The sequence below is a fragment of the Haliaeetus albicilla genome, chromosome 8, assembly GCF_947461875.1.
Source record: "Haliaeetus albicilla chromosome 8, bHalAlb1.1, whole genome shotgun sequence".
Classification (NCBI taxonomy): Eukaryota; Metazoa; Chordata; class Aves; order Accipitriformes; family Accipitridae; genus Haliaeetus; species Haliaeetus albicilla.
This window is the reverse complement of record NC_091490.1, coordinates 31,455,727-31,483,325: the sequence shown is the minus strand read 5'-3', so window position 1 is coordinate 31,483,325 and position 27,599 is coordinate 31,455,727. Positions and strand designations below refer to the sequence as shown.

Genomic DNA, 27,599 nt, shown 5'->3' with positions numbered 1-27,599 from the left:
AGTCACATGCATATATCCAACTGTTTTCATTAAGTCAAAAGAATCCAACTCCCTTTTTTGTGTTGTTATGCTAGTTTTGGAGATCAGAAGCTGACAAATGCTTAATAGTTACTTGTGTAGTCTCTTGACGCTGGACTGTATTATTCAAGGGATTAGTAAAATAAAACCAAGTTTTATCATCTCTGGATTGTTAGATTGTTCCATTCTAACCACAAGTCACCTGTTGGTATCTGTTCCTTTGCTTACTAATTTAATGATTTCGTTTTCATTCCTAATGCACAAATGGCGTAATGACTGTAAGGAAAGAATTGTAACTTGGTTTGAATAGACTTTATTGTGTTTTATTCGAGAACGCAGTTGATAATGAAAGGGGTTTTTATACTTTTTTACCTATTCAGAAGACGGCATTGCAGGAAAATATATAACCAATAAATAAAGTGTACTAGACAGCCAGATTTTTCTGAAGAGCGTGGAGAGAAAATGCACATTGAATTAATTTAAAAAACACAACAAAAAAACCCCAAGCCCCTTAGCTGTCTCTGCCTCCTAATAGATGGTATTCAGCTGTTTGATAATGTACTTATTTATGGATGAAAATGAGACCTGTGCCTCCAGATTCCTATTTCTGATACAACTCATGAGTGTTAACACCTACTAATGGATAATCTCTGTCAATAAATTTGGTAGTGGAAAAGTCTGTGTTACTGCTTTTTAAGATGTTGAGAGACAGAATTTTCTCTCTCATGCGTGGCTCATTTGACATATAATTTAAAAAATATGCTTTGATGTGGGATTAGATATGAAAATACTAATGTGACTTGAACCACAATCTATTACCAGAGCTGAAGATGTCCCAATGAAACCTTGGTACCACCAAAGTGAATGGCAGAATGCCAGCGAACATCAGAAGAGCCAGTGTTGCACCCAGTATGTGTAAATCACACCTAGAGCAGTAAATAATAAATTTTGCATAGGGGTTGCTTTAAAGAAATGATTTGATGTCCAAAAATTGCATTTGTTGGTTAGCTTCCTCTTTTGGTCACTAATTTTTATTTGACCTCTCTCCTACATCATTGCTCAAGAATTTGTACGTGTTTGTCTTTGGTGTGGGTTTGTCCATTAACGGTATTTGAGTAGTGATTGAGGACCCACTGAGTATTAAAAAGAAATTGTGTTTAAGGAAAAATACACGATGACTAAGCTCTTCTGTTTCTGTGGGGATTTTTTCAATGTTGTTTGTAAGTCTAAGAGGGCATAATCCTCCTCAGGAAAAAAGCAACAGTGGTGGTCATCTGTATCCAGTATTCATTACCAAGGGTCATAAAGCTGTGGGTTTTTTACACTTGATAGTATAGTGACTCTCTCTTCAATCTTCTCTTTCAGCCAGGCGTGCTTATAGGAATTAGATTTAGACTTAAGCAAAAAGTGCCAAGTGTAATTGCCATTGTTTTGATACTGCATTTGGTAAAAATTACAGCATTTGTTGGAAATTACAGCCCAAAGCAGGGGTATGCCACCAGAGACCAACATCTACATTATCCTTCTGTGAGAAAAAGTAGTTGGTTTTTTTCCCAATTTTTAATGGGAAAAACAATGTTCAAGTTCATTAGGAAATAACCCTCATTCAGTTTATTTTAACTGGCTTCAAATTTCAGTTAGAGGTGATTCCTAGCATACATTATACTAGGGAATAAAGGGTTTTAGTTTTCAAAAGTCTTCTCTTGGATACATTTGCATCACTGGAATTCAGCCCCTGTCTCCAGTCTCTGTAGGATATAAGCTTCAAAGATGAGACTGCTCACAAAACATTGGAAATTTACTGTGTTTCAAGAAGGGCTTCTCTCCATAATTAGCGAAAATAATGTTGCCCACCTATAATCCATTAGCACATGAATTCACCTCCACTACAAATCTTACCTGAGCAATGGAATGTGTTGCTTTTTCAGTATTCATTTTGACTTTGAAATAATGCCTTGAGATAGCAATGAACAGTTAACGATGACTTTGTGGTTGTTTTGGAAACAAAGCTGTTAACCCTAACAAAACACAGATTTTTGCCAGGAAAATTCACTCATTTCTGTTTTTATTTCTCTCACTTAATGTTATGAGATGAAAACTGTTGTCTTTTCTACCCATGTAACTGCACTGGCCTTTATTTTTCACACATTATCCAGTAGAACTTTCATAACCATCTTGGCCTTTGTTTTTCCCCCACTATTTTTAAGGGTACCCATTTATATATGTATGAATGAGGTTAAGTGTTACTCTTTTTTTTTTTTTTTTTAATTAGCAGGTAATTAGCAGAAATTAACATTGTCTTCCTAGTTTACTAGGAGTTATTGAGAGGACAGAAGCTATACATCTAAATTTTAATCAAGGTCAATGAAATGTGTCAGATATGTGGTGCAGAGGTAAGTGGTAGGTACTGCTTTAGGATTAAATTTTGTTTTCTCAGCCCTTCGGCTATCTGCTTAGTGCAGGAACTTTGCAAAAATTGCAGGCTAAAGCCAATATATTCTGATCAGATTCTGAACATAGAGATGGCCACTGCAGATTGAATCTCTTCAGCTGTATTTTCTGTTATGAAGACTATGATAGTTCCATGACTTAAATTGTTTTGAAATTCTTAGCTGTTCTGACAATTAAACCCTAGTAGTTTAAAGTAATTTTATATTTCTTTCAACAGAGAATATTAGGCTAAAGCACCTTGTAAGCAATGACAGTTCAGACAGTGAAGATGAATCACAGCATCCAAAAGGTAAGGAAATCCTCATATTTTATTTCATAGTTTACTTTTTTCATCAGCTTTCGTGTAGCATTGTCAAGTTTGTGGATGTTGGTAATTATCCATAGCTGGTTTTCCTTAGTCTTATGAATAGTCTGTTATAACTGAGAGCTCTGCTCTCATTTATACCAATGGTAAACTTAATTACCTAGGCCAAGGATCTTAAAGGAGCCAGTGGCTCAGCAAAATAGAGAAATGTTGAACAAGAGACCTCAGGAGGGCCTTTGGCCTGACTTCATGCCTCCTGCTCAAGCTGATGAGCAAATGATTCTCTCACACCACACATCTTCAGTCTTGGTGTCAGCCCAACAGTGCTTCGCAGAGGTCTGCAATTTCACATATATCCAAAAATCAGGCTTGCTGAGCCAGTGATCTCCAGAAGTCTGTTGTCAGCAAGCTACTGAGCTCAGAGGTGTGTTCGAATTGTTACCAGCCCAGCAAACTAATACTATCCATTGTTTTCAAGGGTTCCTTGATCAAATATTTACCTGAGAATGGTTTACTTCGTGTTTCCAGCGTTCATAGATGTCTTCTAGCACCTTTACAAATGTCATCTGATACAGGAAGTTCCTAGTGCTTGGCATATTATTTTAAACAATGCCCAAATCCAGTTTCCCAGAAGAGGCACAACCACAGGGGAACATTGGGCAGTGGGAAGAAAAGATCCTACTGAAAATTATCTTTAGGTACCTAAACCACCTGGGGATTTCTGTGATTTTGGTCAGGGTCTCTGTCTGATCCTAATAATGCTTTCTGTATTTGATGATATTTTGGGCACAGCAGTGATTTTCACCTGAAGAAATTGATTATGTTTTTAACAACTAAAGCAAAGATGGGAATGCAGCTCTTTGTAATTTTAGGATCTACAACAAGAAAATCTTGTGTGATGACACAGTGAAATTATGTCATTAGCTCAGTTAAATGATTACTTCTTCAATTCCCCTTATGTGTAAAATAATAGGGAGAGGGTGATACCGCATTTTGTGTTTATTTGCGGATTTCCTGTTTAAGCACTACAGCCAGCACAAAACACTACATACAAAACACTACATTTCTCTCATAGTTTGTAGCCATAGCGGACAACCTACAAATCTGTGATTTGTAAACACTTGGTAATCCCTCTCACTTCTATAGAATATTATTGTACAGATGTTGAACCTCTAAACTTTGCGGTGTTTGATGCTTGCTTTCTCTCTACTTATATATAAATCAAGTCCTTTAAAGCCTGGATTAGAGGCACATTTCAGTGCTGGATTTAAAGGATCAAGCCTGAGCCTGAATTACCTTCTTCTACAAAACACCCCAAAAAGTCAAGTTTTGACAGTTTACTAATACAAGGTGATGCCAATCCAAGTCATTTTTACTGCGACGTCTAGCTATAGACATCTAAGTCTGGATGTTTCATTGTACTCTTTAGTTAATTAAAACCAGATATTGATTGTAGTCTACAGTTTACTGTAAGGATATTTTCAGATATTTTAAAATTCCCATGCTATAGTATTCTCTTTCATGCAGACTAACTTTGCCTTCTTAAGGAAGGCTGAGTTTTCTAGCAATCAGCAAAGGATGGAGAAGGGTATCAGTACACATCCAGATGAATTTAGGTCTACATAGAGTATAGAACTTGGCGACTCAAGTCTGTTCCCTGAGCCCAGGAGAGTTTGCATTCTGGGTGCTAGCACAGGTAAAGCCATATGCTCGTTGCCCTTTCCATCCAGACTAACTAAGTCCAGGTCAGGTCATCTAACACATTGCCAGTCTATTTGCCTGATGGACACATCCACACAGCTATACTGCAGATGGAAAATTTCACTGGCCTGTGAATTTAAGAGGATGGTTTCTCTCCATTCCTCTGAAATTTTTGTAGCAAAGTTCCTTTGTTCAGTCCATGACTCCTTGAAAGAAGGCTATGACCCAGTTCCTTTTATTTTAATAGGTCCTTTATTTTAGTAGACCCAGAAATCTTGGTTTTATACTTTATACGTTAACTGTCTCACCATTGGTTATTTTCATTTTCCTCTACAGGCACTGAAAATGCTGAGGCAAATCAAGAATATCAGAACAGCAGCCAAGAAAGCTGGGTGCAGCGAATGCTGATGGCTTTGGTGGGTGATAGCGCCCTTTTCAACACCAGGGAAGGGCGTGCTGGGAAAGTGCACAACTTCATGCTGGGATTGAACCTCAACAGCTGTTACCCGCTCTCTCCTCTGGCAGACCTTCTTACTCAGGAGTCGGTAGAGGATGATGAACTAGATGCAGCTGTTGCAGGTTAGTTCACAGAAAGCCTATGTTGCTGCATATTCATTAGTAAAACCAGAAACAGTGAGTTCTCATTGGGATAACATGGAACTATGAGGCTTACAACAGCACGTACTTGAAGGCAGGAGAATGTTTCTGTAGTGGCAGTCATGACTATTGATCAGAAGCAGAGGTTGTGAGGTGACTGGGTGTCTCAAAGGGCACCGCACAGTGACTTCTGTCTGCTGCCTACCTCTCCTGTCCCCTGTCAGAGTGTGCAGAACACTCAGTATCTTTTGGAAGGGAAGTGGCTCTTTGTTTTGGAGGAATTGCTTGCAGAGGTTACCAAGCTGCTTTTGTGTATGGCGCCCTTCGTTAAGGCCACTTTCTTAATCTCTTGGACTTCTACAAAGGGTATCCTGTGTTGTTCCTTTTCTTTTATTGGTGCTAAGCCTTCTGGTGGAAATAAAACCTTTCTGTGTTCTCCTGTAGGGCTTCCCTTTTGAAAAATTTTGTAGCTCTTCTGCTGTCTTTGTCTTCCTCTGGAAAATATGCAGAGACAACACACTTCTCTACTTGTAAATCCTTGCTTTGCTGACACCATGTTCTTCCCAGTGTGACTGTCTGTCAGGTGCATTCACATTTCATGTGTGACTGATGGTAGATGCATCCACATGTCATGTTGGCTAAAGCAGGAAGCAGGAATGCAGATGGAAAATAAGAATTTCAGAAAAATGTTAATTTGCAAAAGAAGTTCAATATCTTCCCACACTCCATGAAGTATATGGTGTCTGGAACAGTAGCTGCAAAGAATTAGGAATCACATTCGATTAGTATTTTGAAGATTTGCTATAGGCAGTGTTCATTACAATCCTCTCAGTGAAAGCCGATTAATTTCTTAATATTCTTCTGGCACTGGTGCTTTTTTTTTCTTAGTAGACAGCAGAGCACTGAGTTAAGGATGTGAGTTGCCCTATAGAAGTTATGTCACAGTGAAGATGCATACTTGGTGGAGCTTCCACATACAGTTTCTGTGATATAAACTGTAATGCTTCTGGATTATTATGAATTACTACTGACAGACATCAAGCTGACGAACTACAAATCTCTGAAAGTGGTGTTCCCTCCATATTCTTGTGTAGCAGCACAGCACTACCAACCATCCCTTGTAATAATAGTAGTCACTTCAGCCCTTATTTTCTGTTCAGAGGAAAGAGATTGTCCTAGCTGGTCATTATGCAATAGTAAGTACCAGATGTCGTTTAAAAGCTTAAGTAGCAGACGCGCTCTAATGTGTATTTGTTAATGTAACAAATCCCTTTGAGTGGTTGTGTAGTAATTTCCATCTGTACTCCACTTTCTAAATATTTTTATCATCTCAGAGGTGTTTACAACTGGGTAATCTTAATATTTATAGTAGTTGTAAAAGAGGCAGGAAAGTGGGTAGTAAACTTATGTTTGGAAAAAATGACAGTTGATGAGAATTTTGCATAATTAAGATGTGGATAATCTTCAGAATCAACTGTCAACTTCCTGAGTGTTAATTTTAATTGAAATAAAATGCTGGTTTGACAGAATGAGCCTGCACCTCTGAGACAATCACTTTTGAGTGCCTGAAATTTCTTTGGGTAAAATGTCTGGCAAAAGTTTGACATAACTGCAATTTTTTTAGTGTTAGCTGAAGCCCACACTCATAAACCTGAACTAACAACTCAAATCTAACAGCTATGAGTAGTTGCAATATTATGGTCAAGAACAGTTAAAAAACCCTTGAAATTTCAGTAGTTAATATAAAATTTAATCATTCGGTAGTGTGATAGGTGTATCCACATTTCAATGCTGTGAATTTTGCTAATATGTGTAAGAGCCTAGGAGCCCAGAGGAGTGGATAGAAAGGAAACTTTGGTGTAAATTTAAAATACTATATATTACCAAGGCACTGGTTGCATTTAAGCTTTGCATATTTATTCCTACCACTAGCAGTTTACCTAACAGCTTGAGTACAAAGAGAAGTCTGAATTGCTTTAGGACTTTATTACCAGATGAATCAAAAAGGACATAAATAATACTTTACATCTCCAGTTGTCTCAAACCTTCTGTAGACCCACTGAGTTGCACTGCAGAGGATGAACTGTGGCAGGCCTAAGCCAATGTTACAGTCATTACTGAGGATTGAATTTAGGGTCTGCAGTGCATACAGCAGAGATCCCAGCTGCTTGATCTGAAAGTAAAATGCTTGGCTTTGCTTTGCTGTGGATTCTATTTATGCTGAGCATTTTCTTAGTTGATCTCAAATATGCTTTAAAACTTTACACCCCTTGAATGGTTTCATTATGAACTCAGAGTTGTTCTGTTTCTGTGCCTTGATATTACAACACACCAAAATCACTTGAGAAAATGCCAAGTGAATAACAATAGGGAAAAAATAACTCATAATCTCTGCTTCCTTATTTCAGTATTTGTTGAAACTCTGTTATAGTAGATGCACGTCAATAGCAAATGCCCTTTTCATCTCCCATACTTCCATTGAAGCTACCATCTGTGACAAAGTTTGGTCTCTAGAACATGGTGTCTTTTTTATTTCTGAACAATTCTTAATATCTGTTTGTGTATCCGATTACTGCAAATCAGATAGGTGTGCTGTGCTGTTTTCACACAGAGCTGTACTCGTAAACATCTTGTGCTTCTCCTAGTTTGCTGTTTGATGGACTGAAAGCTTCTTGTAATATGGATGCATCTTTCATAAAAGCAGTCCACATCGGCTGAAAATTAGTGTCCCAGGCTCTCAGAGCATAAATACTCCACTTGGTCTCCATACTGTTCGATGAATAATGATGGTTGACTTATCAGGGCTGCTAGAGTATATAGAACGATTGTCCTGGATTCGTGTGTTGTAAACTACAAAAAGAATAAAGCTTTCTTATCCAGCCCTTCAGAATAACTACAGCACAGGCTATAGAGTAGGTGACACTTCTTTTAGCATCAGGGATGGTTATTGTACGTTACAACTCTCCCAGGAGCAATTGCAGGCTCACCTGCAGTGTCCTGAACCACAGTTTGGTCTGCCTGCTTGCCTTGTCTCACCGGGCTATTGTGTGTTGCTTCTGGCCTCTGGGCCCAGATCCTGTGTAAATCAAATCAAATTACATGCTGAGTCTGCCTTTAAAATCATGTTGTTAAAATAACACTGGATTATCTTAATTGCTTTTTGAATTCTGACCCCATAACATGGACACAAGTTGCATTTTGGAACTTTTCTTCTCAGTTCAAAGATTAGAAAGGTACTTCTAAAATGAATTATAATAAAAAGAAAAACCTTTAAGTTGAATTTCTCCTGTAATCACAGAAGAGCACGACTAATAAAAACAGTCTATGTGTTCATTATAAATTTATGATGTTTTATCCTTTAAAATATCATAAAATTTATAGAGTCATGAAGGTTCTAAGCAATAGGAACCGTCTTGTTCTTCAATGCCTTTTTGGTAGGAAGTTTGTGTAAGCAGTAACACTCCTATCACAAACATTATTATAGGTGGTACTATTCTTGTTTAAAGGATCACTGTTGACTTTCAAATTAAAATTTTGTAAATAAGATAATACAAAACTTGAACAAAAATGTTTTTACAATTTTTAGAAATTCTATTGAGAACAAGGGTTAAATCATGTTTGAAATGTTGTCTTTAAAAAAGGAGGGGGAAAACAAAACTAGTCTACTTGTATAAAAGGATCTGTAGTAAGTATTTTGTACCAGTGTTTTTTTAATTATGATGAATTTTTATAGGCACTAATATATTTTCATTGATTTATGCTAATTCATGGTTACAAAATATATCTGGTTCTAAAATAGGTCTATAAACACACTTAGCCCTTTTGCAATAGGCAATAATTTGAAAGTGTTTTCTGCCTTAGAAATCAAGGCAAATATTAGGAAACTGGTACCTCATTTCTTAGCAAAGTGCCCTCTAATAAATAATAACAAAAATAAAAACTCAAAATATCTGTTCTGAGATTTTTTTGCTGCTCATAACAATAAATTTTTCTCATGGATCCTGAAATGATAGGAACTAGAGTTTGAATTATTTTTTATGGATTTTCTTCACATTAAAATATCTTTTTTTCAGATTACTTCTGTTGCCAATAAGTAGTTGCTAGGAAATTTAATTTTACAAGAAATAATTACATTATTCTGTTCAGCATTCCTTAGATTACACTGCCCTCTACAGATATGAGCATTAGTTTTTAGTCAAAAGGGAAAAAGATGCACTGGAAATATTTTTAAGATCTAGAGCAAGAAAAGACCATCAGGAGAAAAATTTTAAGTACTGCAGTGATCATTTAGTAGTATCCAGAGACTTGGATAAGTGCAAAGACAGTTATGAAAAATTGCTTGTTTTTTCCTGACCTGCCCCCAGGGAATACTGAGGTTAAAGGGGAAACATCATCTTCTTGAGCCCTCAGTTTGGGCATTAGAGATAGGAGACTATTTTATACTATAATGTGACAGTAAAAACAGCAAGTGGCTTACATGTAATTCTGCCCAATGCTTAGATTTCAGATATGGATATGGGCTACCATTTCTTTTTGTTTGTAGTATAGTAGTGAGAATGAGGTCATGAGATTTGGTGTAGGTTGAAAAACAAGACTTGATACTGCTAATTTTAATGGACAGAAGCAGACACAGACAAGCATCATGCAAGAGCAGAGCCACATCAAGGCTTTTTAGGCCAATTTCAGATATTTGGGGAAGAGGAGCTGGGAAGGCCGAGGGATTGGGGGGGAATCTGAGGGAAGAGATTTGGGCAGGTGTTATAGGACACTGTGGAGATGTCTCTTAACATCCCATAAACTCCTTCCTTTGTGTATTTGTTGTTAGGGATGGTGGGGTAAAGGTGGGAAGGCTAGGGTCAAACCTGGGCATTTATCCCCTTCAGTTTTGCCTCTAGCCACCTATCCTTCTGCCTTGGGACAGGGTGTTTGTGTACTTGACTTACTGAGGTCCTTTCCAGCTCTGGTTTTTTACCTCATTCTCCAGTTGTTAAGTTGAGAGTTAAGGTTACGCATGAGTTCATGGTAAGTTTTGCTGGGTTACTGTGCATTTTAAATTCTGTGGAATCTTCAGTACTTGGGGAAACACCGGAAAGCCCATCAAAATTTCGGTTCTTAACTCATGTGTTCCTGTTTTGTTTTGTTTTGTTTTCATTTGTTCTGCACAGATCCTGATGAGTTTGAGAGGATATATGAGCCACTAGATGTGAAGAGCAAAAAGATTCATATAGTGGACAGTGGGCTTACATTTAACCTGCCATACCCACTTATCTTAAGACCTCAGAGAGGCGTTGATCTCATCATCTCTTTTGATTTTTCAGCAAGGCCAAGTGATTCCAGTCCTCCTTTCAAAGTGAGTAAGATAGGCCATTCCTTTCTTTGTGTTCATAAACTTAAGTTGACTCAGTTGTATTCTCGCAGTCAGGTTGGTTGCACATTTCATGGTTCCAGAAGGCCTTAGTGCTATTGTATCGACAGCATTGGTGCAATTTGTTTCCACGTCAAGGCAGAATATGGCACTCAGCCTCAGTTCCTGTTTACATGACTCACATGAGACAACTGACACAACAAAGAAGGCTAATGTAATTCTTTTGAAGTAGTAGCTCTGTTGTTTTTATGGAAGTCTTGCCTTCACACTGAATTGCAGAATTTTATTTTATGTCAGTATTAAACAATTAAGTCAGTCATTTACCATTGTGCTAGTACTCTGTCTCTGTACAGTTGTTCTCCCCTGTGATGCTGGGGTGTAAATGAATGGTTTTCTGTCATCATCTTGCAGAAATATGTCTCAGTCACTCTGGCATTGCTAAATATATAACATTTTGGAAGTGGGGCTAACTGTTCAGTTACATCTCACTAGGACAATCCCAGTACTGGTTTAAGTAGGATTCCTAAATCCATTCAGGCCAGAGCAAAGTAACAACAGAAAATCTGGATTAAATGATGTGGCTGTTTTCTGTAGCAGGTGTGGAAAGCACAGCTGTCAGTCTGTATGACCTGTACAACCTATGCATTGAGACAGCTCCAACTGATCAGAAAGGCTTAATGTTGGATCATTTTGCTAACTGAGAAAAAGCAGCTCTTATGAGACTATTGTGAGGTTCTCAAAAGGGAGGCAATATTTGTTTGAAACCCAAGTGGATTTTTAAAAATAATTTTTAAGGAAACCAATAAAACATGTCTGTTTGAGAATCAACTGGCATTCTTTGTTGCTTTACAGAGAAATTTCAATTAGAACAGAATATTTTTTTCCTTCCTCTTGCTATCAAGGGACAAAACCCCCAAACATTAGAAAATAACAGCAGGAGCAAAACAAACTCTAGATCAGTGTTGTCAAATGCAAAGAAAAACAAGCTTCAGGAGAAAAAAAAAGGAGTAACTTCTGTAATCTCTAGGTCTCTTGGGGACTACTTGGAGGAATAGAGCACTGAGAAGACTCTTACTAGTGCTGAGATCCTTCATTTTCCTTAATTGACTGAATCCCACAGTTTGTTTCTTCCTTTAATTTTCTATTTAAGAATTTGTCTCCTTTTTTGTCATGACTGAGTATTTTCCCCATCAGCTAAATTTACTGACACAGCACTGCCATCTCCTCTAAAACATCTTCTTTTTCCTCCCTTTGTTGATGTTCTGCACATGAAGCCTGTACAAAAGGCTGTGTATAGTCATCTCTGTTACTCTTAGCCTATGCATTGAGCTTTCTGTCTCCATCAGCTGCAATTTTCTGTGTCGTTTTGGGGAACATACCATAACATGGAGAGATTGATGGGAAGTCAAGTGGTATCCTTGACAGAAGGTTTTTCTGTAAACTGTAATTTTAAAAAGGCAAAATCCTTTTACGCAAGAAAAAATGGTGGGAAAATTAAATGGCGCCTTAGGTTTTCATGAAGCCACTGTTGAAGGGAATGGTTCATTATTTCTGAAGCGGAAATATGTGTATAATAAAAAGAGTGACGTAGTTCCAGCTAATACATAGGTATAATCCAAAAGCAGAGGCTGTATGCTAATGGCCTAAAGGACAGAAACCAGTTTTGTTTACTGGCTGTGCAATCCCATTGGTTCTGCTTGCATTACAATGAGTAAATGCCAATTCAAGAGTTGGCCTATATCTATGGTAGCACTCTAATATACTTTTATTACTCCATCACAGAGGGAAATCAGCCAGCTGAAGTCAATGACTCTACTCTTGTTTTATCATTTTACACCCACTATCTTTTAATCTCTTGCGTATCCAAAACAGTTTCCCAAAGAAGGGTCCTATTTCATTCAAAACCAAGATTAAAGATGTTGACCTTCCCTCTCCTCCCTCTCACACACCCTCATTACACGCTTTTGAGTCATTATTTACAAATTATTTTGTTTACTGAGTTGTCCCGAGGAAAAAAAAAGCCTGTTTTCCAGACTTGCTTCTTTACTTAACGTGCTTTCAAATGCTGTTCTGTGCTATGATGTGACTCTGAACATAACAACGCGTGGATTGGTGTTTATTAACTCTCATTGGTTTCCATAGCACTGATAGTCAGTTTGCAAGTAAAATTACGGATGGTTTTTTGTAGCTGTCAGCTCTGTAAATTCACCTAAGGATTTATGTGGCAGACCAGCTCTTTCCTTCCTGTGAATCACCGCAGGTGGTGAAGATTGGGCAGGCTGAATTAGGTGCTCTGTTTGCCATACTGGGTCATCTATACAAAGATTGACTTGATCAGTCCTTCTGCTGTAAAAAAGCATGAGTTAATAAAACTGCTTCTAGTAACCATTTTGACCTGTGTCTCTCAACATAAAATCTCACTTTGCAGTGGATGCTTATATGCACCTGAGTCTTTGTTATCTTTCCAGGAAATTTTGCTTGCTGAAAAATGGGCCAAAATGAACAAGCTTCCTTTCCCCAAAATAGACCCAAATGTATTTGATCGAGAGGGCATGAAGGAATGCTATGTTTTCAAACCAAAGGATACCTCTTCAGAGAAAGACTGTCCAACTATAATTCATTTTGTTTTGGCCAACATCAACTTCCGGAAGTACAAAGCTCCAGGTGAGCACACAGTTTCTGATGCTAAATCTAGTTGTTCCTTTGAAGGTTTATAATGTGCTGTTGATTATATACTAGAAATGTTTTGTCTCTGAAATACCTCTTAAGTCTGTCTGTAGTAGTTAGGGATTTCAAAGGAGCCATTAAAAAATAAGACGGTAAGTCCTCACACCTAACATTTAGATTGTATTTTTGTAAAGCCCTAAATCTGCCATACAGAAGGTACAGGGGTTTACTTCAGTGTCTGCCTGATTGTTATGACGTACATTTGTTCTGTATGCAGGTGTTCCAAGAGAAACACAGGAAGAGAAGGATTTTGCAGACTTTGACGTTTTTGATGATCCGAATACACCATTCTCTACCTTCAACTTCCAGTATTCCAATGAGGCTTTCAAGAGGCTTCATGATCTAATGGAGTTCAACACCCTCAATAACATAGATGTATGTATTGCCAGCATGGAAGGGGCTTAAAGGGTCTAGATTGTTGAATGGGAAAGTAGGTGGTGTGAATAAAGCCCTATATCTGCCATACAGAAGGTACAGGGGTTTACTTCAGTGTTTGCCTGATTGTTGTGACATACAAAGTGCTTCCTGCATTTAGTTGTGCTCCTTGCTATTCTCAAAGCTGAGGCTGGATCCAAAGCCCATTTATAGTCAGTGGAAAAAAACTGGTTTATTTTAATGAGGGCTGGAGTATACCCTAAGTGAGTTCTTCATGAGCTTGTGTAGAAGGATGCACAATCTGTGGCATGGTCAACTTGCATCCTTCCAGCCTGGGAGGGAAGGAAGAGTGCAGTCACTGTAGGTAATACAGTGGCTGGACTTACCTGAAGAGAATTGCATGAGATACACTGTGAGAATTAAGTGAAGAGAATTTGGTATTTTCACTTGACCTCTATTTCTAAAGTACTGAAATAGCAGTGTTGTAGGAAGTATTACCATATATGATCCCCTGTCAATAATAAACCACTAAGCAAATACGCTGCTGAAAAAGCCAGAAGTGCTTTCCAGTAGAAAAATGTCTGAAGAAGAGTATTTCTGGGGCTAAGAAGATTGTTGTAATATTGTGGCCATCTTCTAATTGGAAGAACTATTGCCTGTGCTTGTTAGGATCCATTCCAATTCATATTCTTTTCTAATTTGGTTTCTGTGTTGTTTTTGCCATTTTACCATCAAAAGCCCTGCAGGGTAACTGAGTAAAGGTGACTGTGTAGGATGTACACATTATGTTCAGGATTTTGTACTCAATTCTTTATGTATGATGATTTTCTAACTGGAAGAAAGGAAATTGGAAATTTTCTGTGAAGATCTCTGGAAATTTCTTTATCAACTAACTCAGTAATAATTATTTTTTATTGATACCAGCTGTAACATGACACCATGATCCCAGCATCTGTAGAGTGAATTGCCATATTCACAAGTGTAAATTATCATCCCAGATAAAGAAATGATTTTTTTTCTCAATATAGTAAAGAAATCTTGTTACTTCAGGACAAAGGAAGCAAAAGTGAAGATTTAATCTTTCTCAAGATAATAATTATTTTCTATGTCCTTTAAGTATGGATTTTCTCAGTATTTTGATTTACCCTTCAGAATTTCATTGGGACTCAGTTTAAATGGTTTATATTCTTGGGTGACTTCTTTGATGTTGGTGTCATCCTGTTGTATCTTTATTAACTACATTAAAATCAGTGCTTTATATAATTAAGAAATAGTATTCATAATAATAGTCAGCAATCACTTTGTTCAATGATGGAGCAGTGTTAAAAGTAGGAGCAACAGTTGTTAACATCTGAAGGGGTCTTTTCTATCAGTTAATAAATCATTAAGATGTAGTTATTTCCCTGAATGACACATTGTTCACTGTTTTCTAGGTGATCAAGCAAGCTATGATGGAAAGCATTGAATACAGGAAAGAGAATCCATCTCGCTGTTCTGTGTCTCTTAGCAGTGTTGAAGCAAGGAGATTCTTTAATAAGAACAATCTTAACAGCAACCATACGTAGACGATGTGTCTTACGTCCCACTCCTTCAAGAAACTGGTTCTATCTTTATTACTGGAGTCAAAAAGACATGATCAGAGCATCACTGCTGTGCAAAACTCCTGAAAACATTTTCTTGTGAATTTTCAAATTTCAATATAATTTTGTACTTCCTTTTTTTTGAACTAAAAACATTGAAAACATTTCAGTATGTTGATATCCTTATTTTTAAAACTATGGAATTAGTTTATTTTTACTGTGGTTGTTGGGTTCAATGTCTTTTCTTTTCCTTACAAAATTGTAAACACTGGTTTCTCGTAGTGGGGCAATTGTCTGATTTTTAATTGATGTAAACTGGGCATATCTTGAAACGTAAGGTGGAATTAGAAACACAATAGAATAAAACTTTAGTAACAGAGACAATGTATACCTGGGCTTGGGCCCAGATTCCACTCTGCTTTGTATCAATGAGAAGATTTTCTCTGACTTTGGTTTGAAAAGTAATAATTGCTAACCTCTGCGAGGCAACAGCAGCTCCCTATTATGTAAAGTCGCTTGGCTGCTTACAAGCTCTGCTAAGATTGATTTCTTGTACTAGAAAGGGTTTTGCTCAGTAATAACCATTGGCTCTATTGGCCTTACCAAAACTCCATCATCAAGCTGTGTTTCAAATTTCACTTTTCTTGCATGAGTGGTGTCTCAAAAAAAAACCCAACCCACTTTTCATAAAAATGGGTATCAAAGAAATGGGGTTTATACATCTTTGATGTTATAAGTAGGATCCTCAGCTGGTTATTAATACTAGTGGAGCTTTTGTAACTGATGCTAAGAAGGATCTGCTCTTGAATCTTTTAATCTCAAATATTTTTACAAAAATTGAAGCCCACTTTACTACTACTGTTTAAGAATGTATGTATCCACTCAGCAAAAAATCCAACCTCTTATATTTTCTTTTTCTCTTTTGTTCCACAAAATTACATTTCTTGAATTCTTAAGCTAGTAGCACCTGCGTGTTAAATTATTGTTAGTTCATGTTTTTCTGACCAAAATGTTTATAGATAAATTAAAAGCAATTTTGCATTTGATCATGGTTAAAAGCGTCACATTTCTGCAAAGGGACAGTGGCAATGTTTACTGGGAATAGATAAAATGTTCCTAGGTAAGAATGTGAAGTAGTTCATGTGTTAAGGGCTATTTTTAAAAAAATATATTTTTAGTACGTTGCATAATGAAAGACTGTGCATAGACATAGATTATTTTAGTACCATCTCAACAAGTATTAACTCTGCAAATGCATAGAAAAATGGAGTCGCACCTCTGAAAACTTACAGCCTCCTTTGAAATAATGTAATTGACAAGGGTGTAACATGGGAAAGAGCAAAAGGAACTGACGAGGTCACTGATGGCCTTGCACTGTGTGCAAGACCTAGGAGTCACACATGTTTTTGGGCTGCTTGGCTGGCTTGTTTCATTTTTTTAAAGTTCGTGGGATTAACTCTCAGCAGATGCACCTGACAGTCCCGGCAGCTTTTCCTTAGCTGCTTTCTTCTGGAGTTTGAAGAAGATAGTAGGGCCTGAATAATTTAGTTCAAGGTGAGATTGCTGTCTCTGAGAGTTAATGCATGAGCACATACAAAGGTGTTTGCAGAGGTGAGAGGGGAAGAACACATCCCCAGCTGCCCTGCAGATCACTTGTCCGATGCTCTACAGCAGATGGAGAAGAAAAGCACTCCTTTCACTAGGATTATCATCGTGGTGAAAACAAAGCATGTTTTAAGTAGGATTATTTGCAGTATTGTGGTCAGAAGGCACGCGTGTTTCTCTTCAAGAGCTGTAAGTGGAATTTCTGTTGCTGTTAATAGTGTTCGGATTTCACCCTCTATCTTTCTGATAGGGCTGTCAGGATCCTACCAGGTGCAAAGATCATGGTCGCCATGAATGCCATCACTTTGTGCAGAGACTATTTGAAGCATAGCTGATCTTTTGTTTGATAATTTTCTGACAATTTTTACAATAACAGCTCGTTTATCAGAGTTTATTGCTAATTCAGTGGCTGTCCCTTTTATTGTGAATTATTGAGCTATTTTTAGTTGTTAAAATCTCTAAGCCCATGGGAAGGAAGTAATTATAATGCATTTCTTTTAACAGCCACTGCATCATCCCTCCTTAAATCTACATGCAATGTTACATGATTAATAATATTTTCTGTATTGATCAATAGGTTTTATTTCTGTTTGAGTTAGTGCATGTTTAAAATCAAGAGAGAAAATAAAAGTAACTTATCTTAGTGTTGCATAATTTAAACATTTTCAATAAATTTTGGAATACGGGAGGAAACTGGTACTGTTATTTTATTGTAGTATTTTCTTTTTATTTTTTTTTCCTTTTGTTAACATAATATTTTTATTTTCTATTTTATAATATGTACCTATGCTGTTTCTGGAAGTGTCTTATCATGCTTGATACAGTTTATATTATCACAGTGTTATCAGACAATAAAAAATAAAACCTAACTATATTTGGCACCTACTGTTTTCAGACAGTTTTTTTGATCATTTACATGGTATTTTCACTTTTAATGTGAAGAGATGTTGAACAGCTCAATGGTGTGTGGAACCTGGTGGGACAGCTCACAAGCAGGAAATTCAAGGTTTTGCTTATTATTCTGGTTTTTTTTTTAGTTTAGATGTTAAAACTACAACTTTTTTGAGCAGTTCAGTGTGGGGGGATAGCACATCAATCCATTTTTATTCCTACTTATACATTTTGTTATCTGCCACTCTGCCAGATATTTTGTGCTGTTCTGTTAAGAGCTACTATGGGCAATTACAGTATGGGTGTTGGGTCTTTGCTGCCTTTAACCTCAGATTTCTTAAAAAAACAGGTCAAGGAGGGAAGTGTCTCCAAACCTGTTCAGATCAAATAGCTGCTGGCCTGTTGCTTCTGATTGCTGAAAACCAGGAGGAGTCTGTCATTTGCAGGTACTTCAAAATGTAGGGGCATCATTCTGATAGGAAATGTGTAAATATTTTTCTTCCATTACTGTATGGTGAATAAGGCTAAGAGTCAGTTATGACCAGCAGGTCTAAGAGTACAATATTAGAGGCATCAGAAGCTTGTGATCTAAAATGTCTGTGGGGGGAGTGACAAGTGTCTCAATATACACCAAACTCTCGTGAGCCTACACTGCTGGGACCTTGCAGTAGTGTAGGTACTAGTATGGATTTTCTCATTTTGGAGCAAAGGGTCTCTCTGCCAGGGCAGGAGTCCCTCTTCCTCTGCTAAAATCAAATTTGTCATAACCCCCCCCCCTAGTTCTAACTTCTTCAAACATTTGAAGTGGCTTGGGCTCCCCAGAAGCTCATTGGTAAGTTCATAACTGTAGTTTCACTACAGTCTCAAACAAAAAGCCTCTCTTAATTTTGTGTCCATAAACTTAAAATGGAAAAATCCATCTTAGTATGATCAGAAACTTAGAAATTGAAACCTTATTTCAGTTCAGCTGCAGAGCAGAATACTAGGATTTACAGTCTTAGTCACACATTATATTAAAAATTGTGTCAAAGGAGAATAATAATGCAGAAAAAAACCTCTTCCACTTCTGACGATTGATGTGGAACCACATTTTTTTCCTTAGCCTAAAAAGTTAGTCCTTTGTTTCTCATTTTCCCTTCCTTCAGTCCCTGGTTCATCTGGTTTATGCCTGCAATATTTCTTTCCAACCGAATGTAATATACCTAGAAGGCAGTAAAAGGTGGCTTTAGAGAATGAATTATTTCAGATATCAGAAATTATTTTAGGTGATGCCTGCAGGATGTGGAAGTGCTGTCATGCTAGCCCGGAGTGGCTGCAAAGAGCTCAGCCTTACAGGTAAGTATGACTCCTGAAAAGCAGATGTGGACTATGCGTCTGTCCTGCTCCAGGGAAGCCTGGCACCAAACCTGGCCCTGAGATTGCATTTGTTTTCTGTAGGACTTTCGGGCAGTCTGCAGCTGCTGGGATAGGTATCTGAAATCTTTGCTTGTCTTTTTGCTTTGGCAGCAGAAGTGAATGCTCAGAATAAAATCCTATTGATCCGGAAAGCATGAGAGCATGAGAGCATTGACCTCAAGAGTGTTTGAATCAGTGAGAAGAAAATTCATTTTGGCAGGGAAACAGAGCGGCAACGAACGCGCTTTCTGGTTTGACCTGGTGTATTTTGTCTGTGGGATGAAACTTGAGAAGTCAGTGTGAACGGGCTATGGTGTTCTCTCTAACACGACCCCGACCACCCACAGATCTCTGCTTTTGGAGCAGCAATAGGCTCTTTTTTGATGAGAGCTGTTTAGCTGCTCTGTACACACAAATGGATGTGAGATCAGTAACACTGAGGAGTGAGTTGTGCAATCACATGCATTTACATAACACGTTTGCTCTGATGCTCACTCAAAGCAAAAACATGTAGACGTTTCCTGAAGCTGTAAATTCACCCATCACTCTTACTGATTTTGCACTTCACGTACGGGCTAGATCTGTGTATTAATGTGACTCATCCAGTTAAGTTATATACAATGGCCTTTCTCACGCTAGGTAAAAAGTAAAGACTGTCATGGTTCACAGGCAAGGAATTCCCCATGACAACAAAACCACACTATTTTGCATGCGAAGAACAGGCAGTGAAGCATTGAAGTTGACAGAGCAACTTTTTAATCTTTAGACTAACCAAAAAATACAGTGTTTGGTACAATGGGAACAGGAATTCCTTATGTGACCATTTAACCCGTGAGTGCCAAGCCACGCCAACTTGGCTCAGACAGAAATTAGGGACCAGAGGCCAAGCCAAAAGAGTTCTGTTCTCTTTAGGTCTTGTCAGGAGATGTATGGGAATAGAAGAAGACCCAAAGCAGGCAGCCGTGCGCTGGAGGGGTGACCTGGACCCCAGGGGTGCCACAAATACAGCTGGTTCTGAGCAATGGGGGGAGGGGGACAAACAGGGTGCTGAAAGAGAAGCTCCAGCTGTGGTGCGGCCAGCGGGTGCTGGTGCGAGGGCTGGGCTGGGAGGGATGCCTGATTTTTGCAGATGGGGACCATCCTGCCGGCGCTTTGGGCTTCCCTGCGGCTCCGTCTGCGCCTGGAGTCATCAGCCCCATTTGTGAGGTCTTCCTGAGACCTGCCAGAAAAACCTCGGGGTACTGAATATTGGCCCAACTTCATGTTCAAAAAATATTTTGCCTTTAATGAGAGTAATGCTCTTCCAGTGTGTTCTCCTTGAAGCTTGTGGCCAAGCTAGAAGCAGAAACCCGAGTGCTTTGGGGATGGGTTTGGCCCTTGTGTTCCCCTCTAATTCTCAGCCAGATGTATTTTTTTAGGCAAGTCAAAAGTGAGTCTGGAAAAATAGGCAGCTTGGTTCTTATTCGGGTGTGAAACAGTAACTTCTGCTGCCTCAGAATAACTACATAAGTAAAGTTATACAATTTCTTTGTCACCATATTCTAATGTATCCTTATATCTGCTCCTCACTCAGCTTTCTGGACAGGGTCGCAGGGACAGATGGATGGGGCCAGTGCTTGCTCTGCACAGGAGATGGAAACTCGCCTCTTCTGTAAGGCAGGTCATTCAGCGCTTCAGATGAGGAGGTTAATGTAGCAGGCATGTTCTGCGTGTGTTCAGCTTGTGCTAAACATGTTATAGATGTTTTGTTGCCAACACGTTGTTTAGGGTGTGTTCTGGGAAATGTGAAATGGAATTAACGTGATGACATTAAAAGAAATTGAGGCAAGTGTTTTGCCAGTATGTTTGGAACTAGAAACACTGATACTTTGCAGCTGTGGAATTACTAAGAATCCTTCCTTCTTGTCCTGTTTTGCTGAACCCCGGGGATTTGCTGCAGGACGTTTTTTTATTACGGTCAAACACTGTTTATTACAGTAACTAATCCGTGCTAGCTGTCAGCAGAAATCGGCACAGCCTGAATGGCTGAGATAGTACCTGTGTGCTGGCAGATGTGGCTGTGAAAGTCCGTCCATCTGTAGCAGCCCCAGGGCTCTTGCTTTTGGGCAGGATGCTGTGGGCGATGGCTGCGGAGGAGCCGCGACCTTGTTTGCCCATGGATCCCTGGGTGGGATGAGTGAACAGGGTGGGAGCAGAGGCTGAAACAAGGTCTGAATCAGTGGGTGGAAAACCCCACTGGTGCTGAAGTGAGACATGTGCCATGGGCCACATCCAAAGTTTGGTTTTGCCGTCCCATTGCAGTACTCGCAGCTGATGATTAAGGCTGGGAGGAACCGATGGCCCAACAGCCTGCGCAGTGTTTAGCATGTTCCCATTTGCCTAATAAAGCTGTTGAAAAACACCAAGTAAGAAGTTTTGCCTCCAGTAACCTCTTCCTATTTTGAACTGGTGCTTGTTTGACCTTGCAGAGGTCCAAAATTTAGTAACGCTGATTAACTCTCATTTGCCTTTCCTCCCTCAGCTTCAATTCCCTTTTAACATCTTGTATAAAGCCATATTTCCCCCCCCCATTTTTAGGTGGAGAAATTTCTTTCAAGCTGGTTTAGAGCAGGTTTCAATAACCCACCAGACCGTAGACCTTTTTCTGTTATTGCATGCCTGTGTGTCTTTTCTTTCTCTTTTTTTCAGGCAGTGTGGGTCAAGGGCTTGCCAGAAAATAAATGAGATAATCATTTGGCATCTGAAATCCTCACTGTGTCTTTAGCGGTCATTTCCTTTTCTTCTTTTATTTTTATTTTCTTTTTGAGCCTGAGCTGTTTCTTCCTTAGTCTGATGTGCTACGCCAAGCAAATGCTGTTTGCCAGCAGGCATGCGGTGACCCTGCGAGCGATGGCGTGCTGACGGCGCGCATGCCGCAGGAGGTCTGTGCGGCCACGGGCTTTGGCAGCGAGACACAGAAGCTGTTAGTCTGTGTTGTATGTTCTTAATTCCCCAAGAGGAACATCTGTACTCTCTTTTCCTTGTCACTCTTCTGAAAGAAGATACGGAAACGACACCTAGATTAGTAAGATGCCTGTAATTAGTAGGCTTCATTAAGTCACTAATGGGTAATGGCTGCATCCAGCAGTAAAGGAGTTGTGGAAACCATGGGTAGCATTATGAAATATGACGAATAGAAATAGCAAAAGGTCACAGCTAGTTTTTCTTTATTCTACAGAAGAACAGCTTAAAATTCAGCTCTCTTCCCTGCCCACCCAACATGCTTGTCTTCCCGCTGTCACTGTCTTCTTGGACGTACAGTGTGAGAGCAGGCGGACAGTTAGTGTCCACTGAGACACTGTTCTCCAGACCAGTGCAAGGGCCAGGCATGTTTTGCCTTTTTCTGATTTAGTTACACAAAGCTTTGTAATGCAGCTGTGAGCTGGGCTAGCCAGAAGATCTGGCTAAGAACTGTCGTTTCTCAGGAGCAAACCCAACCCACTTTTCTTATCATCCCTGTGGGCCAATGCACGTTTCCGACTAAAGAAAATATTAAAAGTAAAAAGGATCATTGCCCTGATGTTTAGTTGATGTGTCAGTAAAGGCAGCAGAGTGATGGGGTTGGTGTTTGTCTTTTTGCTTGTAAATGGTTTGGTACTAGTAGCAAGAAGGGTGAGCTTTGCGTGCAGCAAAATGTGATGAAAGTGACCTAGGTTTAATAAAATGGCTAAAAACGGGGAGGACATGGAAAAATAGGTAAACACTGAGGGATACTGGTTTGCTTGGTGTGGGCTTTACACACTAACAGAGGTAGAAAGCTTCTCTCCGTCTTGAAGGCTGTAGCCTCAGGTGTTTCATACAGCATACACTTTAATATAGATGTTTTTCTTGTAAGCAATAATAACTAGCTGCCCACAATATCAGCCAAATTTCAATCAGTTTGAATGAAAATTCAAAGGCACGGACTTTATTCTACAATTGTGTTTTACACTAAAACCAGCCATTCTTTCTTCTGCCGTGAGTTATCCTTCTGTCAAACCAAGGCAGTTCTGACCCATCCCTGACACAGCGTAACCCGGGCAGCGAGCGGTCTTTTGTCAGTGTCTTTTTTTTTTTTCCTTTTTATTTAATGCTTTGTTTTCAAAGCGCATTTTGGTGCAATGACTTCAAGGGATTTACCAGGAAAGATTTGGACCGGACTAATGACATGGCTGATATACAGAGGAGAAGACAGGTCAGCTGATGTCGGTGGAGCTGATTGAAATAAAATAAGCCCAGGATCATGGTGGTCTGTTCTGCAGCCTGAATTGGCACATGTGGATGGGGGTACGTGAAGGCTGCCAGAGAGTTTAAGTGACAGGTGGTGGGTTCCCTTCCCTGGCTAACCGCTGTAATCTGGTCAACAGGGAACGCATGTGTCATCTAAACAACATCCCCCAGACAATGTTTTATTTCTTAAACAGAAGTTAACAGGCAGGAGATAATACAAAAAAAGGCAAGCTGTAAACGCAGTGGCTCCTTCTGTGCGTGTGGCTGGAAGGGTGAGGCCAAAGCTCTTCTTGCAAAAATATATAGTGGTGGCTAAGCTGGAAAAACATGCACAGAGAACAATGCACAGAAATGTTGCTCACTTGAACCTAGCATATAGACTTGAAGAGAATTTGCTATTTTAACTTTGGTTTCCTTTCAAATCAGAATGAGCAGTTGGAGTCCTGTAGCAGAACCACTTCTAAACAAACAGCTCACTTTGGTAAAGTTTTAACATTTCACTCCAATGTAAAATACCACCATTTATGTTCCACAGTGTGATGAAAGCCAACTTTTCTGCTATGTTGTGTAATGTAATAAAAGTCAGATTGAAAAATTCAACTTTATTGAAATGTCTTTTTTAATTGCCTGTGATGTTGTAAGATGCACTTAGCAAAAATATGTTGACTTAATGGATGCAAATGAATTGCGGTTTTCTGATGGTAAACCGTCACAGTGGAAAACAGCCTTTGATAATATTTTCCTAGTTCCCTGTGTGGCAGGACACTGAGGAAAGCTCTTGCAAAACACAAAACTTTGTCTTATGAATCTACAGGTTATACCCAAGTCACGGTCTTTTGCCTTCTAAGTAAACACAGGTTGTTCAGGAAAAATAAAAATAATTTAAAAATCCAGCCTTCGTCTCCCAGCAGAAGGAGGAAACAGTGCTCAAGAGCCTCCCCAATGCTTTGGCTTCTTCGGTGTTTGCATCACCACCAGCTGCCCCCTCCTCGCTGCTGTAGGCTGATGGTTTTTAGCAGAGTGATGTAATCCAGTGTGGTAAGGACAGTCCCGGGGAGCAATGTGCTGCAATCTGGAAAGCCTGGGCAAGCTCTAGCCTTGCTCATCCCACGGAGGTGATAAAGCCCTTCCACAAGATAGAACAAGGTGCTAAAGGCTGTGATATATGAGCTCAGGAAATGGGGATTTAATGATTCATGAGATTTCTCCTGGATGCGCAAACACACTTTTTGCAGGACATTAACACCAAGTGCCTCTGAGCAGTCTGGTTGCTCATCAGGTGAGGAGGATGCAACCTCCTGTAACCGAATGGGTCCTTTCCCTGACTCGAGGACAGGCCACCACAGAATCAGTCCATCAAGCTGCAAAAAAGCTAATTAACCTTGGAATAGAAAAGATTTCAGCGTAAAACTGAACATGTTTCTGTCTTCCTTTATGGTAAAGCATGTCTGCCAATTTGTCGTAAGCAATCTTATCCCAAAATGTTTTCTACTTCTCAGTGGTATTGCAGTAAAAAATAACTGTAAGTACTCATTTTTTTGCAGTAGAATTATGTATATGGATATGAGACACAGTTGAACAGCTTTGTGTTTTGTGGATTAAGTTTAAGGAAAACATGGAGAAGACATTGTCAGTGCCTCCATGCCCTGAGCCTCTGAGCTTACCCCGGTTTGCTCCACCTGTAGGTGCTGTTCAAGACTGTTAGTTTAGTTAGTTAAAGTATGGTTATTTTCTAAGTAACTTATGTATCAGTCCACCTGCTTCATAGCAATCTATGGCTGTAAAAATCCTTGCCAGCCTGCAACTCATGTTATGAATGAGGACAACTGCGTGTAAAAATAAAAAGAAAATAAGCCTCTGCTTCTAAAAGTAGGAAAATCCAGACTTCCAGTGGTTTTGTGGTGATGACCAGTCAAGGGAGAGCTGCTTGTCCTTTCTCTTATCTAGTAGGAATTGCAATGAGTCAGTGTCCGCAGTGGAGAGCAGCCTTGGCCATGTTGTTGATAGCCGCAGCGTGTGATCCTGATGCATATCCTCCGCCGGGGCCATTGGCGTACACGTGTCTTAGGTTCCTGCCATATCTGTATTTGGGCCACTGAAGGACAGTTATGTCCTCTGGGGTTTCTGCTTGTATTTTACATCTAATCAACTCCCATGCCACTGTCATGTTACAAATGGTTTGATAGTAGTTTTGGGTGAATTTCAGCCATAGGCTTAAAAAAATAAAGAAAATGTGGGACATCTATGCACCAAGTGAGTCAACTCCTGTGATCAATCCTTGCTGAGGATTTGGTCATAGGAATGGAAGGTAAATCCATGGGGAACAGGGTTTCCTTCACAGGCTTGCTAATATTTTGCTCTGTGCCTTATTGGTTTTCTTGCCTTTAGGTATTTTCAGTAAAGACCTAATAGATAGATTGCTAATATATCGTTATGTATCCCTCTGGTCTGAGTAGGCAAGAAAGAAAATGAGACTCTGTAGTTGGACTTAATTTTGACAGAGAAGAATTTTATATGTAGATACATAAATACATACGTACGTATATCTAGAGCAGTTGTTCTTCAGAAGTGACAGATCCAACATAACATTCAAAATGTGTTGGATTTCATGTCAGATGGTGGAGGAACCCCCGGCTTTTTGTGGGCTTTGGGTTGTGTCTCAGGCAATGCTCTACTGCAGATTGCCACAACTTCAACTGCTGTCATTGACATACCATACTTTCATACATAAAATCTGTTGGTTAGCTGTTTAAAAAAAAAAAAGGTTGATTCAGATGTAGTATAGATTATTTACATGCACTGATAATATGATGGGAGGTTTGAACTCAAACCCTTTTTTTACCAGGAGTAAAAATTCCTGCCACTATTTCCTAAACTTGGTTGCTCTTCTCTCCCATCTTTATTTTGCCCTGTTTCTGATCCTATGAAGTCTGTGAGGATTGAATATACCACCTAGTGGCCTCTGGGACTTTTTGCATTTTGTAAGCAGTAGGTGAAAATCTCTGATTAAATATATACTTTATCATAATTTCATAGTGAGGGGAGTCACACAGATGCAGGGATGAGAGAAGAGCCAGAGGGCAGATGTCAACCAAGCAAAAGAGAATAAATTTCAGCATGTCTTCCCCACACATAGCCATAGGTATCTCTAACAGCTGGACATCCATCAAAAGACTAACGGAAGTCATCCTGCCCTTTTTTTCCTAGTTGCTAGCTAGTAATGCTTTCAAACTGCCCAGTTACTCAGCCAAACAGGAATACTAATTAGCCATCATGTTTTTCCCAGGTGTGTACAGCATTGTTTTAAGTCTCCAGCCCAGAACTAAACAAACTTTTAGTTCCTTCTTAGTTAATATTTAGCCATGTAAATAAGGCTGTGATTATTTCACAGGTTGTTTTGTAATAGTCACCTGTTTTATTTTTTCTTCCTGACAACAAATTACAAAATCCTGTGGATGGAAGACAACTAATATATTGTATCAAACTGTAGTTCATATTCATCTGGATTTCTGCTTAAGGACAGTCATACCAGGATCTGTATTTTTATACAAAACAGTCTCTCTCCAATTAATAGCTAAATTTGTTTTGGAATTCACCAAAGAAGTCCATAATGAGAGATGTTTCAGAATTTAAGGAAACTTTCAGAATTGTGTAAAAACTACTAGAAATGTCTCCAAAGGTCACGAATTTTGTAAGGGTAAGAATTTTTAACAATTACTTTAACAGTTCCTTGTTTTAGAATTAATATAGGGTATTTTTATTTGATGTTAAAAAAAATAAAAAGAGTCCAAAGAAAGCTTTGTCAGTGGAAATAGGTTAATTTTAAATTCTATTTCTGGAAAGTCTTAATTCCATATAACGTTACTTGGTAAGAGTTTGAACCGATTAGGCAGTTGAGGGTAAGGCTTGGTGCTGAAATCCCACGTGGTTAAGGTTCTGCAAACACTTAACTGCAGTGATGACCATGGAAGGAATAACAACATATTTTTTCCTGACTTACTTTTACAGATCCTTGACTCGAAGATGAGGCTAATTCACCCACATGGGCTACTCTTGTTATTGCAGTGAGGGTGTTAAAGTCAATTTTAGCTCTAAGATGGATGTGAATGCAAATTTGCAAGTTAAGTCTGGTCCTGCCCCCACCCTGTAGAGGGGAAACCAAGTAGCATTTCTGCAGGTGTTGGTTGATTGCAGGGGCCTGTCTGGGTATGCGGCTCGCTGGAGAAGACACTTCCCAGCTGAGAACAGGTCCTCCCATCACTAAGCTAACATTGATTGTTGGCTGTTTGGCATCTGGATGCAGAAATGGGGTTGTTTCAGAGGGAGCTGGAAATGATCCTGG

At 39.1% G+C, this 27,599-nt stretch overlaps 1 protein-coding gene across 2 annotated transcripts in view; it reads left to right on the top strand.

Annotated features, from left to right (window-relative positions):
• Positions 1 to 17,604, top strand: part of PLA2G4A (phospholipase A2 group IVA) — a 68,917-nt gene extending 51,313 nt beyond the window's left edge. For both annotated transcript variants that reach the window (XM_069789559.1, XM_069789561.1), the window contains exons 12-17: positions 2,687 to 2,758; positions 4,811 to 5,053; positions 10,237 to 10,421; positions 12,905 to 13,100; positions 13,381 to 13,538; positions 14,972 to 17,604. In XM_069789559.1, coding sequence (XP_069645660.1) covers positions 2,687 to 2,758; positions 4,811 to 5,053; positions 10,237 to 10,421; positions 12,905 to 13,100; positions 13,381 to 13,538; positions 14,972 to 15,103 — 986 coding nt within the window. In that variant the 3' untranslated portion in view covers positions 15,104 to 17,604. The remainder of the gene's footprint in view (positions 1 to 2,686; positions 2,759 to 4,810; positions 5,054 to 10,236; positions 10,422 to 12,904; positions 13,101 to 13,380; positions 13,539 to 14,971) is intronic.
• The last annotated feature ends 9,995 nt before the right edge of the window (positions 17,605 to 27,599 follow it).